Below are 18,535 nucleotides of genomic sequence, written 5' to 3'. Positions count from 1 at the left end.
AGAGAGGAACAATAGAGAGCCAAGGATAGAACCTTGGGATGTATGAGGTGAGGAGAAGAGAAGTGAGAACATTTGACTGCAGATGAAAACCAATAAGAAAGGACCCACACACCTGAATGTTATTCTCTCACCCGGATGATGATGAAGCAGAACTGGTGTCAAAAGACAGCAGATAGGATGATGAAGCCAAGGAGGCTCAGACCACCTTTAGCATAAACACATAGCAACATAAGCACTTCAACAGAGTGGCACGGACAAAAGCTGATGGCAGGAATTCAGACAAGCAGTTCCACGAAAGATGAGCATCAATTTGGGAAGCTACTTTTTAAAGACTTTACAATGGAAAAGGAGTTTGGGGATAGGGCAAGTTATTTATCCATTAGCTGTCATGTACCTCATATACCTTCATTGCAAGAATATCTATTGAAACAAATATCAAAAATAGGACATACTACAACCTTTTTTTACATTAGTCGTGCATATATTCCTGTGCTCTATGGATTAATTTACAATGATCAGAGTTTGCTTCACATCAAAATTAAATTAAGATGTAGGTAATGTAAGCTTCTATTACGTTATATAATGTAGAATGTGGTACATGTTCCAGATAGCTCAGTGTAGCTCATATACGTTGTGTCTATACACTGAAGTCCATTCTACTTGACTGCAGAGTGGAGAAGCCTTGATGGTTGGCCATTTACTTAATAAGTTAAGTATTACTTATCCTTATAGAACATGATTGTTGAAGTGGTTGTTCTATTAGAAGTGTATTGTAACCATCAATATTGCCTAATTTTATAGTCAGAAATGTATGACATTTTCAAAATTATAAGGCAATTGTTTATTAATCAAATTATTTATTCTGTTATCTGCAGAATTATTCTATTTGACTTCTAGTCAATGTGTAATAGTATATTAATAAGTCATCTTACACAGTCTGCAACTGCAAAATAGTTCTGGCTGTGTAATTTCCTTGAGATGTCAAGATGATACACTTATTCCTTTGTTATTATTAACATTTAATGAGCATGTGTAAGCTGGTGAGCTGAACTCAGTGAGTGCATTTATCCACCCAAGGGCAGTTTCCTAACCAAAATGTAGTACAGTCAGAGGAATGTAATTCACCGCATTTGGGGCCCATGCCTTTTATTAATGCAAAAACGGCATCAAAACTCATTAAAATCAAAACCAATCTGCACTTATTTGTGTAGTAATTGACTGCTGATAAATTAATGTGGCACAACACTGGAAATAACAGTGTTAATATTTAGGACAGGTAACACTGAGAGCCTTTTGGTGATGACCCAATGTCCAGTAAATGAACCAACCAGTAACAACACAAAAATAAAATGCCCTAGTCCACCTCATCCAATTGCAATCATGTTCCTGCTTAATTAATTAATTCCTGCATAAAAAAAGTAATTGCTCCTGAGAGAAAAACAATGAAGTGACTCAACATTAAGGTATAAGGTCATCATTTGAGAAAGAAACAGGCTCCAAATATTTACTTCAAATTTTTACTTTCAGGGGAAGATTGTAAATGGAGTGAGCTATATTTCTCTGGGATTCAGTTGCTGTTGTCAAACTTGAGTACTTAGTTGAAATTATGATGATCCATCTGTGATCCAGAATTTAATTATTTTCATGGTTCATTGGCTTTCATTATTATTTTGGCTTACATTCCTGTCTGGAGAGGTGCAGAAGTAATAGTATTGTATGGGTGTATTTTACTGAGGTTCAAATATCCAGAGGAAACTAGTTCAAATCATGCAGCAATATTTAAACTGGATTTCAAAATGTTCTAATAAATCAGTTAGAATTGATGGAATTTTGAACTGAACCTCCCAACTGCTAGACTAATATTCTTTAAGCAACCAAGGTAACTGCTCATAACTATATGCAACTTGATGTCTAAATGAGCCTTAAAGAGGAACTTTGACTTGTCCCAGGAGAGTGACATCTGTCAGTTCCAGGAAAGCCATGTCTTACTATGCAGTACTAGATTGGGATTACCTGTGAGGCAATGTTTGATATTTGATCCTTTGGCGATGAGAATCTCCTCCTTCGACCCTCCACCTCAACATAGGTACTGGTCTTTGCACTCCAATGAGACCTAGCTTTAAATCAAAAATAACCTGTCCAATGGATCTGATCCATTGAATTTTCCAAACACCCCAAATTCCTGGTTCCCAATCTTCTCCCTCCCTGTTGCAAATTTTCAAAGATGACTAAGAATCCATGACGAAAATGTCTTCAAATAAATTGTTTAAAATAAGAACAATTGCAGAAGTACATTGTATATTTTCTAAATATTTCCCAGCATTTACCATTTTAAACAATTAATTATTATTATTATTATTAAACTTTATTGCAGACTCAAGGTCCAGATAAAAGACGACATTACATAGAATACATTGCATATAAAAACACCATAAAATACATATAAAAGCTTAGTAAATTGCTTTTAAGAGCATCATAAATTATATACAAAAACACAATACATGGTTTAAAATCCAGAAAACAAAAAGAAAGATCAGTGTCTTACAACGTGACAACTATACCAATGTCTCCACAACTGGGATTGGTATCGTGTAAACCTTATGTTTGATAAGACCATGATATTTACATTTTCAGAGGCAATAATCCTGCAAATAAATGTATTTGATTTCTTAGGATAACTTGTACAGTACTGACTCCTGCAGCCCCAAAAATGTTACTTGCACTACACCATCTATGTTTCTTTAGTAGTATTCTCATGGCATCATTATACGCTACTTTAAGTTTCTGTAAACTTGTTTCTCTGTAGTTTGACCACAGGTGTTTAGTATGGAGTGGTGTACAACAGGCTCCAAACAGAGACATCTTCATTACATCTGTACATGCACCAAACTTGCGTAAGAGAATATTCGCCTGTACATACAGCATACGCCGTTGCCTATAAATATCCTCATCATCTGTTTAAATAACCAATTAAATTATAATTAAAAACAAATAATATTATACTTTTCTCACTTGCAGTTCAAAATAAACTTGTCTGTTCAAATAAACATGCTTTCTCATCCTACATTGGGACTGGGCAATAAATGGCTTATTCCTATTCCATATTCCATGAATGATCACCATCTATCCCGCACCACCATCTACCCCCTGCATCACTTCCTTCATTTAGTTTAGTTTAGTTTTGAGATACAGTGCAGAAACAGGCCCTTCAGTCCACTGAAGGTTCATCTGTGCCAACAGGCAATCCCCACACACTAACGCTATCCTACACTTGGATAGTGTAGGGGACTATTTTCCAATTTTCCAATTATACCTAGCCAATCAGCCAACAAACCTGTACAGCAGAAAAACAGAAGCAGATTATTATCTGAATGGTGTCAAGTTGGGAAAAGGGAAAGTACAACAAGATCTGGGGGTACTTGTTCATCAGTCACTGAAAGTAAGCATGCAGGTACAGCAGGCATTGAAGAAAGCTAATGGCATGTTGGCCTTTTGAAAGAGGAGTTGCGTATAGGAGCAAAGAGGTCCTTCTGCAGTTGTACAGGGCCCTGGTGAGACCACACCTGGAGTATCGTGTCCAGTTTTGGTCTCCAAATTTGAGGAAGGACATTCTTGCTATTGAGGGAGGGCAGCGTAGGTTCACGAGGTTAATTCCTGGGATGGCTGGACTGTCATATGTTGAGAGAATAGAGTGGGCTTGTATACACTGGAATTTAGAAGGATGAGAAACATTCCCCCTTCTTGAAAAATATAAGATTATTAAGGGAATGGACACGCTAGAGGCAGGAAACAAGTTCCCAATGATGGGGGAGTCCAGAACCAGGGGCCACAGCTTTAGAATAAGGGGTTGGCTATTTAGAACGGGGATGAGGAAAAATGTTTTCACCCAGAGAGTTGTGAATCTGTGGAATTTTCTGCCTAAGAAAGCGTGGTGGTCAATTCTCTGGATGCTTTCAAGAGACAGTTAGAAAGAGCTCTTAAAGATAGCAGAGTCAAGGTATATGGGGAGAAGGCAGGAAGGGGGTACTGATTGTGGATGATCAGCCATGATCACAGTGAATGGCGGTGCTGCCTCGAAGGGCCGAATAGCCTACCCCTGCACCTATTGTCTATTGTCTATCTGGCAGAGTAAAATGCTTGGTAACACAGTCCCCTACAAGTAAAATGCAGGGGGCTGAGGGGGCTCAAGCTCAATCTTTTGAAGGGCCTCGACCCAAAACGTCACCCATTCCTTCTCTCCAGAGATGCTGCCTGTCCCGCTGAGTTACTCCAGCTTTTTGTGTCTATCTTCGCTTTAAACCAGCATCTACAGTTCCTTCTTACACATACTCAATCTTTTTTAGTGGTTCTCACCAAACTCTATCTGTTAAATTGTTTTTTGAAAAATGTTCCCACAATGTATTCATGTTTGCATTTGAAAGAGAGCAAAGGTAAATAATGGAGAAGACTTTTGTGGAGCATTGGGAATTCAGAGATACCGATCTGTAATTCAGAAACTACTAATACAAGATCTTCCTTCTGCTTTAATCCTGGATTACAACACCAGTATCTTTTCATGTCAGTAGCCTGATTAGTCTCTCAGTAGACAAATCAGACTTCAACAAAAAAGGGAGACAAATATAGTGATCCTGGGATTAAGACTTTCTAATAGTTGAAAGAATAGGGCATCTCAAATGGTACTCTGTTCAATTTAATTATTTGATGTTTTTGAGAAACTAGGTCATTACAGTTAGTAGAAAAAAATTATTAGCATATTGTGTTAATAATGTTTAGATTACAGCACCTTGTTTATAAATGTATATATCTACTCCAGTATTAAGTGTAAATCATAATATCAGAACAATATGTTACTGGATTAATTTATCCTACTGGATAATGTGCATTTTTACCTGCAATTAACTGATTATATGTAAAAATCAAGAATAACTGTAAGCTTTGACCTATATTTTCTGCTTTTTGACATTAGCCTCTCCCTCTCCCTCTCCCTCTCCCTCTCCCTCCTCCCCCCTCCCTCTCCCCCTCCCTCCTCCCTCCTCCCTCCTCCCTCCTCCCTCCTCCCTCCTCCCTCCTCCCTCCTCCCTCCTCCCTCCTCCCTCTCTCTCCTCCCTCTGTTGCCCCCTCTCTCTCCCGCCTCTCTCTCTCTCCGTTTCGGGTCGAGACCCTTCAGACTAAGTCTTCAGGTCTGAAGAATGGTCCCGACCCGAAACACCACCCATTCCTTCTCTCCAGAGATGCTGCCTGTCCCACTGAGTCACTCCAGCATTTTGTGTCCATCTTTTGTGTGACAGTTGGCTCATTTCATTGGCTGAGACCATTCATGTCTGAAGAATGGTCTCAACCCAAAAAGCCACCCATTCCTTCTCTCCAGAGATGCTGCCTGTTCCGCTGAGTTACTCCAGCTTTTTGTGTCCATCTTCAGTTAAAACAGATTACAGATTATCTGGTGTTTTGAGTGTGGGAGCTTATGTGTGTTACGCAGGCAACCAGACGGTATTACTGTGTTTAAACAATATATAAAACGTGCTTCTTGTTGTCGGGGGGGTGGGGGGGGGAACGGGAGGGGATAAAATTGTTCGTTGTCATGGACGCGGCGGTCTGGACCAATCGCTGACAAGTTCTGCCCACCCCCCGGTGGCGTCATGTCCGTTATTTGACTTTTCGGCACAGCGGCCTTTCGGTAACGTGGCTTGTAGGCGTCCCACCCTTTCGGTTAGTTGGCGTTTTGGCTTCATATGCTTTCAGTTATTTGGCATTTCGGCTTCATTTCTGTTCGGTTATTTGACTTCCACTTCTTTGCTTCAGCTTCTCCTCCTTCAACGCCACATCCGCACACGTCCTCAGCCCACTTTACCAACCGATCAAGATCCTGTTGTAATTTGAGATGACCATAATATCTATCTAGAATACCAAATGCATTCCTTCTGCAGTACCACTAAAGTTCATTCCACAGAGTACTCAGCCAAGCCTCCATGTGCACTCTAGATACCTCTACTCAATCATTTTATTTGAGAATTTAAATGGTTCCCTCTCCATAATTTATTTTTTAGGGCAGTACAGCACAGCCCTTCAGCCCAGGATATCTATGTTGAACATGGTGCCAAATTAAACTGGTCCTTCTGCTAATTAATCTATCCCTTTGGCCGATATTTGGGACACATCAAGCCAAACAGAAGCAGGGCTCTTTTAATTTCAGGGCAATTATTTTTCTGCGCATATTTTAATACTTTGAAATGAATAATCAATCCGACAGCTTCCCCTGGTGGCTCGGTCAATGACTGCATATCATTTGAACTGAGCTGCTGAAGATCCCAGGCTTTATCAATGGTTTTTGTCTAATCTGGGCAGATTGCCAATAAAACAGAAGTGGCATTAGAAGCAACCCATTTGACCTTAGTTTCTGTCAATGAAGGAGCAGAAAGTTCTGGTATGGTTCCCACTCCACACGTTGAGGTTCAATGATTTGTACTTAATTCCGACCCTTTGGCTTCCTCTATTTCCATCAAATTAAGATGACCCAATTGCATTATAAACTATGCAAAAATGCTGCCTTTTGTATTTTTTAAATTGCAATGGGTCTGATTGCATCGTGCAAGTGTAATGAAGGAATTATATTTTGGGAGAAAGCATATTGAACAAGATTTATTTATCATACCCATTGCAAGGATGTGAGGTTTCCTCGCGAGACTGGCATATATTGTCCATCATGATTGTCCTTTAAAGATGGATGGCATACGTACAATAATGGCGATGCACAACTGGCCATTTCAGAGAACAATTATGTCGCAACAATATTGCTGTAGGTTTGGAGTCACATCCAGCTACACCAGATACAGATGGCAAGATTCCTTCACAAAGGCCAAGGCGAACCAACTGAGCATTTAAAGTGTGTAGGAAGGAACTGCAGATGCTGGTTTAAACCGAAGATAGACACAAAATGCTGGAGTAACTCAGCGGGCCAGGCAACCTGTCTGGAGAGAAGGAATGGGTGACGTTTTGGGTCGAGACCCTTCCTCAGACTGGTTAGGGAAAAGGGAAACGAGAGATATAGATGATTATGTAAGATAAAGAACAATGAATAGGATATATGCAAAAAAGTTACGATGATAAAGGAAACAGGCAATTGTTAGCTCTTTGTAGGGTGAAAACGAGAAAGTGTGACTTGGTTGGGGGAGGGATAAAGAGAGGGAATGCCGGGGCTACCTGAAGTGAGAGAAATAAGAAATCATACCACTGGCTGTAAGCTGTTATAAAACTGATTTCTAGTGTTCAAATGTTTGCATTTGAACTGGTTTCCTTTGGATAATGAGGTCAGTATATTTTGAGAGGAGGAACACTCAGACGGGTCTGCTGGTCTGAATGATGTCCTTTTACATCAAAGTATCCATGGGTTGAACTCTGGATACTGTAAATGTTTGTGGCCTTGGTATCCTGATTTCTCAATGTACTGTCATTGTAGGCTCCTCTATCCTGAGGGGGTTGGGTGCTCATCCTCTGATGTTCAGTTCAGTATTGTGTAGTCAGCAACACAGTTGTAGCAACCCAGGCTATTCAACCACCAGATAAAGAAATCTTCCTTCTTTATCTTTTAATGTATAAAAAGATTCAGGTGCCCATGGGGTACAGTGTCTAAATGAAACAATTTTTACAATTTCTGTTGCTATCATATCATTCTATGCCCTTTAAACGTCTGCTTTGTCTTTGATCTAGGATACTGAGCTGTTACTGTCCCAAAATGTATACCAAAATATTGCAATTTAATGCTTACAACAATGTCGGTTGTGTGGCAACATGTCTCAATAGTCCTGCTGGTGTGTTTCTTTACAGACAATTAATCAACTGGACCTCTTTGGTGACATGTCTACTCCCCCAGACATCACCTCTCCTGGGGTAAGTGCCACACACTTTTAATGTCTGTCAATATTACTCAAACTTCCATGGCCACAATTATGTTCTCTTTGTTTGTTGGCTGAATTGAAAGCTAATCAACACGAGGAAAGGGCGTTGAATAATCCAGTATCCAAGGTCACTGGTTAAACATTTGTGTAAATGTTTACATCGGATGGTTAATACTGTCAAATATTTCCTGCACAATCTTCGTGACTTAGATGAGCATAAAATCGTCAAATTTGACTGTTGCCCTTCCAAGATTATACTTACAGGAAAGGCTAATAAACTCCATTGTCAATGGTTGCATTTATTTCGTTTTTGAGAATCCTTATTGTTTGGTGGTTTATGGTAATATTAAAAGCTCTTGGTTGCAGTGTTCCTACTTTGAAATGCCGTTGTCATTTTTATACGACTTTAATATCTGGAGGGAAATATCGCATTGCCATTATTTGATGTGATACAGCAGTAAAGCTGACAGTAAGTAGGTCATAGCCATAGACCCTTGAATCAGCTTTAAGACGAGTTGAATGGAAATATTTAAGTCCTGAAATGCCACAATGTACTTTTTATTTTTATTAGATTTAATGCGAGGCGTATGGAAGAAATTGTCTGTAACAATGATAAGGTGACTTTTGTAATCTCTCTGCAAACATAGGCATCATTCATAAGATATCATTACAGCTATAAAAAAAACTAAGAATACAAAAAGGCTGGATTAATTTTTTATTTTAAAAGTATGCTCAGCAGGTACTGAATTATATGCACTGCATCTAATTACCAGCCTTATTAAGTCTGTGTCTTTTCTATCCCCTCCAGACGCCAGCATCACCAGCTAATGCCCTTGGACCTGATGCATTTGCTTCTGGAGTTCTTAGTGCTCAGCCGCCTGGGAGACCCGATTTGTTTGGATCTGTTCCATTCAATGCTGCTGCTGTCCCCACAGGTAAACCCAGCCTTTAGGGTAGACACAGTTACATCAGCAAACCTGCTGGATCAGGAAAAGATCCGCTCAATGCTTTAAGCCCACTCCTTCTAGAGACCTTATCCAATCAATTAAATAGTGACTGCTTCCTTCCTTATTTCGTCCTCTGAGGAAAGATCTGTCAACATTTCTGCCTTAGCTACAAAGATAGCTGGTGATAATCCAAGATGTTAAATGATATGGTTGTGACTGTTTGCTTTAACGGGCATGGCAGGTTCCTTGTGCAAGCAGGGTTAAACAGGCAGCCGAGCAGTATCTTTATTGTTGTTTTTGTCATTGTTTCGACAGGATATGTCACAATGGGAGCCGTAGCGCCCGCAGTCTGGGCGCACCAATCGGGTGCTCAAAATATCATCAATCCTATGTTAGCTGGTGTCCAGCCTGCAGCATGGGGCCAGCCAACCTTATTTGCTGTACAGCAGCAGTGGGCCCCCGTTGGAAGTCCATTTCAGCCCACTGTCTTCATGTCAGCACAAACTCCAATGCCACTACAAACTGCCATGTTCAAAGCAGCCTTATCTGCTGGTCAGCCCACCATTGCCAGCCACCAGGAGGAGAAATCAAGGCAGAAAATGAGCAAGGAGATGTTTAAAGAGTTCCAAATGGCCAAACCCCCAGCAGTCCCATCGAGAAAAAGTGAGCAAGCTTCGCTCTCCTGCACGTCGAATGCCTTCACAAGCTACTTCAGCAAAGTGGGGCTGGCGCAGGAGATGGATGATGCAGATGACTTTGATATTTCCCAGTTAAATCTAACCCCAGCAACTTCCAACTCCACACCATCGTCAAACAATTCCCGTAAGTTATTTAGCTGTTACTATCTTCCCTTTCAATTGAATATGCACTTGTAAAAACTCTTTTTATTCATATTTGTTTTCCTAATTTCGACGAAGAAATTAGGAAATGCATATTTTCTGTCATGAGAATATGCATTCGCAAGATGCAAAGTGGGATGAGTTTGCATGATTCTGCATTTCTGAATGTGTTTTTTAATGTATTAACAGGTAGGGTATTAGGGTATCATAGCAGAATAAAAAAAATGTCATGTTTTTATTTCTCTATCATAAACGACAAGATATATGATTACTGAAACATCGTGCATAGCCAATGCCTTTTCTATGCACACAGAAGGTCCACTTGTATTATTCCACATTGAAGGGTGCCTGACTGCCTTCAGGAGTGGTGGGCAGAGCCTGTCCATGATCAGAACAGGTTGGAGATTAGGAAGGGCTTCAGCGGTCAGACAATAAATGATTGCAATCGAGATGGATTGCAGATTGAAGGGAGAATATTATTTGGAAGCTAGCTGGGGATGGAGGTTGTTCTGGAGCAAATGAGGGCATTTGAGTGGTCAGAAAGAATTACTTGTATATAAATGATATATAAAAAAGGTGCTAACTGAATAAAGTTCCTACTGCTAGCCTTAGATTTGCCTAGTGTAGCACCCCTTCACGACGCTGAGAAAACCTGTGCCTTGCTCTTGGCCCATAGGCTTCGCCAACCATACACGGTGACATTGCATGCTTAGATATTCCATTTTAGATATTCAGGATCCTCTGTCAGACGTGTGTGTGAGTGTGTGTGAGTGTGTGCGTGTGTGCGTGTGTAACACAATTGTGGAGAGGGAATGGATGGAACAACAGTTCTTTAGTTATCCATCACTGTTTGCATATAAATGGAAGAGAACATAAAATTATATATTTGATATGTTAGGTGATTAACAATGAGAATTAGTAACAGAGTTTCGAGAAGTTTTGGGATTTTTAATTAATTTGTTTTAACAAAATCAAATCCGTTCATTCGTAATTTATCTTCTGTCTCATTATGTGTGTAAAGTCAGCTTTCACTGACGGACTGATTCGATGAAATGTCCAACGTTCAACTTAATGTTTTTCTTATTTTTAATTATCTCTGCCCCTCAGCTCCAAATTCATCTCCACATCAGCACACACCCTCTGATTCCCCTTGCCACCACACACCTGAGGCATCTTCTCGGCAGAGTACACCTGCAGAATCCCCCCTCCAGACCTCTCCCACTTCGTGCTCCCATCAGAACTCGCCATCAAAATCGCCCACCTTGCACACCGATGAATCTGCACCCGATGACCAAGTGGAGGCTGAGTCAGAAAACCTGAGCAGTAGCAGTGTGCAAGTGGCTGTGAGTATTATGCCATCATGTGAGAGGGTTCACCATTTGGTTGTTTTTAGGTCATAGCAGCTAATTCCAGGGAATAGAAGAATATTGATAGGCAATTACAGTCTGAGAGGCACAAATAAGGTAGACAATCAGAATCTTTACCCCGGCATGGAAATGTACAACACTAGAGGGCAGAGCTATAAGGTGAGAGGTGGAAAATTTAATGGACATATGTGGAGCAAGTTTTATTACACAGAGAGTGGTGGGGGTCTGGAACGTACTGCCAGGGTGGATGGTGGAGGCAGATACAATAGTGGCATTTAAGAAGCTTTTGGATAGGCAGATGGAAGTGCAGGGTATAGAGAGATATGGCTCATGTACAGATAGATGAGATCATTTTAACTTGGTATCGTGTTTGGCACAAACATTGTGGACCAATGGCCCGTTCCTGTGCAATACGATTCTACGTTCTATTATATGTAAATGCCCCAGGGAAACAATGTCCAGGTCAGGTATCACACAGCCAATTGCAGTTTCTGTAACAAACTCTAATCTTGGGAGGGCATATTCTGCTTCACAAGTGTAGTAGTTTCATTGCTTATTATGAATTATTATATGGGTTTGATACAATGGTACATGTGAACTGTAGACAGAATATCCTGCTGAAACTCCAATGATTCGGCAAAAGGACACCAAACAATGAACGTTTTATCATTGAAATCAATTAACCTGACCAACTGTTTGCATTATTGTGATTTCTGTTTCCAGCATTGGTGTGACATTTCTACCACTGAGATTCCATCTCTTCTTTCACAGCTTGATAGTTCTGAAGCACCTTCAAACACTGATGCCGTTGATGACTCTCTTGGTGATTCATTCACCCCACAGGTCGGTAGCTAGATAGCAGAGGTTGGGGTAGGTATCTCTTTTCTCTTTTCTAGGTGTGCACGCATCTCACTGCTGCTGATCACTGCGACCCATGGATTGTGGTTTGTTTTGGTTGAATTATCATCTTTTTTTTGGTTTGAACATGGCTTGTTTCATCAGTCTTCATAACTGCATGAGTCTGCACCAATGGAATGTATGTACTGAAACAGGATTCATACTGCGCTCGTTTAAGATGTCACGTTCTGTGAGGCTGCGTATCATAACCATTCACTGATGTCTGTTAAGCTCCAGACTGCAATATTGCTGAAGACTTCTTTAAAAAAATGTAACCATTTGATTTGCAGCCAATGCGACTAACCAAGACTGAATTAGTCAAATCCAACCATGAACAATGAAGTAGTTGAGCAAAAATTGGAAAATAAAAAGCATCATGACTGAAAGATCTCACAGGCGATGAAACCTCACCTGGGGTAATAGGTTAGGCTTACTCTCAGGGCAAATGGAGATGGTGAAACAGCACATGGTGCTAAATGGGGCACAGGAAATGAACCTGACCTAAATAGAACAGTATGATGGAACATCAGGACAAAATAAAAGGCAGTTTGATAAGAATGTGAAAACACATCAACACAAATAGAAACAATGGGATACAAGGACACATAATCTTGGGCTGATGACGTAACTGCAAAGCTAGTGGATAATAAAATGCATTAGTACCATAAATTCAATGTGTACTTTTAACCAAAGATTACAATGCTTCACATTCCAAGCATTAATTAGGTCACATATAGGAAGGAACTGCTGATGCTGGTTTAAACAAAAGATAGACACAAAAACTGTTGGATCAAAACATCACCTATTATTTTTCTTCAGAGATGCTGCCTGACCCGCTGAGTTACTCCAGATTTTTGTGGATTTAATAATTCTTAGTTAATTTTCATTAAACTGATTTTAGTGGAATGAAAATCAGGCAGATGTTATAAAGAGTGTGCAAGGCTCTTAAACAGAATACTGTCCAGGCCAAGCAGATAGAATGTACCTTTACCTCTTCAGGCATTTATGAATGTTGAATTACACTCTTATAGCTTGTGAGGGAGAAAGAGACCAATGCGCATGTACACTGATATTTTTAATTAATTTAACATGTGTCTGTCTGCCCACAGGCAGTAGAGCCTCTCTATGCCCAGATAAGGAAGAGCAAGAAATAATCAGCTGGAGCCATGAGTGTGCTACAGGACAACATTGAACTGTTCTCCATTGGACCAGAGTGCAAAATACTATCCATCAGCCTGCCCTGCACCTCCCTCAAAAACAAATGATGAAGGATGTGGTTTGCATTGCCGCTTGGGCAAACAATTGTGACAGATGCTATTTAAAAGAATTAACTGCTGATTGCGCCAAGGTCGAAAGAAATGTGCTCTCTATCCGAAGGGTCAATTAACAGTTTGCTGCAGTTGTGGAACTTTTTTAATAAGAAATCACATTCTGCTAGAAATACTTTCTTGGGGAAGAAACAGAGAGCGTATTTGAATATGTAGCAATTCGGATTTATCATCCAAGGTCCAAGTGCTCCCTGCTGAATCACTATGCAGATGTCAACCTCTCTTCCATGTTCTTGAATGAAAAGTACATTATCCATACATCCCCAAACCCAGAAAAAAAAAATCTTTTTTTCGGGAAGCAACAACTTCAACATAATTTATAACAGGACATTAAGAGCATGAATTTGTTACCAAGTACAAATTCTGACATTTTCAGAACAGAACACTTTTGTACAATATGAAAAGAAAAAAAATCAAAACACAAATTTTATTTTATAAAAAAACAGAAGTTCTCACTGTTCAACTGAACACTTTGAATGTGTTTTAGGTAAAGTGGCTTTAAGGAGTTTGATCGTTGATTTGCCATTGTTTTCCTTTTGTAAATATTGGTATTCAAACCATTCTTTTCATTTAGTTTGATTTTTCTGCATTTGCAGAATTTAAAATTTTGAATCTGAGATTGAAATTAAAGGGATATGACTGAGTATGTTTCTGCATATTTTAACTTACCTCAGCTAACACTTTATATAAATTTCCACATTATTTTTAACTTAATCAAGCAATGCGTAATACAATGGATTTTTAAACCAATTCACATTGATTTCTGTAATTCACCATGTAATATTGTTGGAAATATACATATGTAAAAACAACACTCATTATCATGAAATTCATTATATTTAACAAACGGCATTTGATTCTGTTGGAATCTTTCATATTCAGATTTTTTCATGCAATTCTTTCCTTCTCCTGAAATACTGAAGGGTCAGTCCCACTTACGCAAGTATTTCGGCGACTGTCGGCACCCCTCATAGGTCGCAGAAAATTTTCAACATGTTGAAAATTCATCAGCGACCAGAAAGACACGACGACTCTTTGGGTGACTAGGAGACTGCTCACGGCCATACAGGCGACACCCTGTAATTGTCGCGGGGTGAAGCCTGTATGGTCGTGAGTAGTTGCCCAAAGAGTTGTACCTTGTTCTGGTCGCTGCTGGATTTTCAACATGTTGAACATTTTCGGCGACCTGTAACGACCTATGATGGGTTCCGGCAGTCAACGAAAAAGTCGCGTAAGTGGGCCAGACCCTTAACTCTTTTTGTGAAAGACTTCCACTAGTGCAGTCCATTCTTAACACCTTGCACAAGAAGCTGAAGTTGTAAATCTGGACAGTAAGAAGGATTTTCGCATGTGGAAGTTGTTGGTCGATAATTTTGTCTAATTTTTATTTTCTGCCTAATTTTCTCCCAAGGCCAGTAGACTCTTTGATTGCAGAAGGTGCAGCAGCCAAACTGAATCCAGTCCACCAGAAGACACTGGTTATGAATTAGCAACTGGAATCCTTCTTTATTTATTTGTCCATATTATCATTAGCAAATTGGTTCTTGGTTAATGTGCAACATATACAACAATAAATCATCAGAAAGATCCAATATATTAACAGGAAATGTTTTGGTAATGGGAACATTTGATGTATTTTCTATGTCACCATATCTCCATCAAGCTTATTGTACAATTTTGGTGTTTTGGAATTAGTTCCTTTCTTTCTGTTCTTGTCTTAAGATCGTTCAGGGTCTGAAAATCCGTCCCTTTCTGGTAGATCATAGATCCAATGTTCACATTCCTCAATTCTTTCCTCAACTGCTTCAGTTTGTCTCTGGGGAACACTTGTATTTTACAGTGAGTATTCTCCGATAATTTAATCTGCAATTTATTTCAATTTGTGTTAATTGCGTTCACCCAATATCCTAATTATTAAACTTTGACATTTGGTGTTTGGACCTTTCACCAGAATGAGCAATTTGCAGAGATATATAAATGAGGTTGTTCAAGCTACATGAAGGATATAATGAAATTGAGTGATGCTCTCAAACACCACAAAATAATGGAATCTCACTCAATTGGACCTTGTTTGGAGGGTTACTCCTTCTTGGCTATAGCTGATTTTATAATAAAATTGAAAATTGGGATGTAACAAAGAATTTTAATTATTGAAAATAATTAGACTTGTAGTGAGTTAATGAGAAAATCCTAATGTAATTGTTTTAAATATCCAAACAATATTCAGCATTTTAATTGGAAGCAACATTGCAGGGCAATTACTACAGCACCTTTAATTTGAAGGTAATTTCCATCAAAGCAATGTTGGCATAATTAGGCCACGGACAGGAACCCGGGGATTATTTTGTAGCTACAGAAGTTGGAACGGTTAATAGGAAAACAGTATAACAGTATAACTGAACTGCAAGCACAATATGAAGCAATATACAACAGCTTAAACGGTTTACTCTTTTAACATAGCAAGACACCAAGAATGCTTAAAGAACCAAGTAATAATAACAGGTTTCCTTCCCCAAAGGTAATAACTGAATCAAATATGTTCTATATTTGGTAAGATATGTGATCACAACTAATTACACTTGCTTTTAATGCAAAGTTAATTAATTGATAGAATTAATGTTGCTGGTTTGAATTTAAATCTTTGGATTATTCATCTAATATTTCGGGTTATTTATCTAATTACAATGCTAACCCTACTTAGAATATAATATGGGCAAATAGGTGGAGGAAATATGTTTCAGTTGGCAAGATATAATAAATGTACGTCATAGGCATTGATACTGGAGCTTTGCCTTGTTAACATTTCACATAAAAGCACAAAAGATATGGTTGCTCACTATTTAGATGGCCCAAAGAGACATAGGAAAGCATGTTGTGAAGAAGATGTGATGCTCAAACTGTTTGGATTGGATAAACAAGTGTAAAAATATGGTAAAAGTACTATAAAGTGAAAGGATGCTCCATTTTAGCATGAACAATAGATGCATAATATTTAAATGGTGAGATTACAAAGCACTGAGATGGAGAGGAATTGAGGTTTCCTTGTGCATAATTTACAAAATTCTAGTGCGCAAGATGGCAAGTAATTAGGAAAGGTAACAGAGTGTTATGATTTATTGCTAAGGCAATCGATCACAAAAGAAGGGAGATTTGTGTGTCAGTTGTCTCGGGCATTGGAAAGGCCCAATCACGTTATCAATGCATTGGAAGCAGTTCAGACAATGTTTACCAGACTAATAAATGGACTAATAAATAACTGGAATGGCAGTTTGTTAAATGAGGAAAGGTTGCACAGCTAGGCTGCAGTTTTGATGGGTGAGAAGTGACTTGCGTGAAACACGTACAATCCAGCAGAGCATTGAGAAGACGCATGCGGGATACAATGTTTATTCTTGCACACAAATCTTAAATTTGGGATCACTATTTAAAAAAGTAGTCACCCTTTTAAAACAAGTGAAGTAAACCTTTAGTTTTAGATGGCCATGAGCAGTGGTGGACTGGGTCTTAAAATATTGGTTGCCAGGAGACAAAGGGGGCCCACTTCATCAGGGGCCCACTTGATATAGGGGGCCCACTTCATCAGGGGCCCACTTGCCATCGGGCAAGCTGACACCCTGGCCAGTCCGCCACTGGTCATGAGTCTCTGAAAGTTCTTCCTCAAAAGGCATTGGAAGTAGAATCATTGAATATTTCTAGGGCAATGATAGATACATTCTCAATAAACAAGGGGAGGAAGGGTTTCTTCAACCAGGTAGGAATGTAGAGCTGAGATTATATCTGGATCAACCAGGAATTTATTGAACAAACTTGAAAGACAGAATAGCCTACACTTGATCCTAATTTATACGTTTGTTTGTTTGTATTTCTCTTGGCAAAGTTTCAAAAACCAAGGGCCGTTGATAGAATATAAATGGTAGAAGGATTAGAGAGGAGATGAAGAACCTGTTTTTCAGCCAGAAGGGAGCATGGGTACGGAGTCTATGGCTGAGAGGTGGGCTGAGAAAGAAATCCTCATCAAGTCTATAACGTAATGAGATGTGTCTCATGAAGAATGGTGATCTACAGGACAATGGTAGTTAGGATTAGGTTTGATGGATATAATTAACAGATATGTTGGAATGAATGGCTTTCTCTTTGTCATAACAATTCTGAATAGTGTAGGACAATCCTCTAAAATATGCAAACAAAGTACCACAAGCATTCTAATCATTGGTATTTCAACAGTTGATAGGATTGCTCTACCAACTTAACAGTTTGGCTGACATGGACCTTGAATTTAAATGTTCCCTGTTACAGAAACTGAGCATATTTAAAGCTCCCTCTTAGGATAAATGTTTTGCAAATTAAGGCATCCAGGCAAACAGCTGAACTCTCAAGTATAGGATGGCAACAAAATTAAATAGAACACAATAAAACACAAAGACATTTTACATTTCTCACTGAGAGTGCATCTGATGGCTAGGACCACAATGAGAGAATGCCTCAACAACTGGTATAGCTGATTCTGAGCCAAGGATTAATTATTAAGACAGTAATCCTGCTACTGTGATATTGTAGTAAAGCAGATAATGCTGAAAATAAAAAAATCAGAAAGATAGTTATAACTTCTCCACAGACAGTCTATAACTTCTCATCAGTGAATTCTGACGAAAGGTTATCAAGCTGAAATATTAGCTCTGTTTCTCTCTCCACAGACAGTGAATATCTCCAGCATTTCCCATATTATGATATTGAATTGCTGCCAAGTTGTTGTGTAACATGGTTCCCATAAATACTGTGATGGTAACACAGTGTTGACCGATGAAATAACACAAGGACATTTCTTTTCAAATAATTGCTCAAGTAACATTATCGGAATGGTGATGTTTAATCGGGCAACACTTCAAATTCCAAAGTTGATTTGAACAGATATTCAACAATCATCAGCAATATCAGGGATTGCATAATCACTGATTGCCTGCTTATGGATACTGCCCCATGATTCAGTGTGGCCCTGTGCCCAATCCCTCCATTTCACACTAGAATGGTTGGAGGGCTTTCTGCTGCAGAGGCTCAACCTGTTGGCTTTTGCCACACTCATTTGCCTGACTGAACATGTTCTCACATTCAACAACTGAATGAACATTCGGTTTCTCCATTTCGAAGATGTTAAGGGAATTCATGTAGACCCACTCTCTGCTTGTCGTATTTTGATACATTTGAAAGTTCTTATTTCAATCATATCAAAATCCCCGCCCACAAATCTTTTTCTGGGTCATGATG

The 18,535-nt window shown here is 39.2% G+C and overlaps 1 protein-coding gene across 1 annotated transcript in view; it reads left to right on the top strand.

The window, feature by feature from the left end:
• Nucleotides 1-18,535, top strand: part of LOC116978123 — a 279,728-nt gene that overhangs the window by 214,077 nt on the left and 47,116 nt on the right. Inside the window, exons 10-15 of the mRNA XM_033029145.1 lie at nt 7,825-7,887; nt 8,704-8,830; nt 9,158-9,664; nt 10,789-11,024; nt 11,820-11,891; nt 13,055-13,096. Coding sequence (XP_032885036.1) covers nt 7,825-7,887; nt 8,704-8,830; nt 9,158-9,664; nt 10,789-11,024; nt 11,820-11,891; nt 13,055-13,096 — 1,047 coding nt within the window. The remainder of the gene's footprint in view (nt 1-7,824; nt 7,888-8,703; nt 8,831-9,157; nt 9,665-10,788; nt 11,025-11,819; nt 11,892-13,054; nt 13,097-18,535) is intronic.

This window comes from Amblyraja radiata, chromosome 10 (assembly GCF_010909765.2).
Source record: "Amblyraja radiata isolate CabotCenter1 chromosome 10, sAmbRad1.1.pri, whole genome shotgun sequence".
NCBI lineage: Eukaryota > Metazoa > Chordata > Chondrichthyes > Rajiformes > Rajidae > Amblyraja > Amblyraja radiata.
The sequence above is the reverse complement of the archived record's forward strand: the minus strand, read 5'-3'. Positions and strand labels throughout refer to the sequence as shown.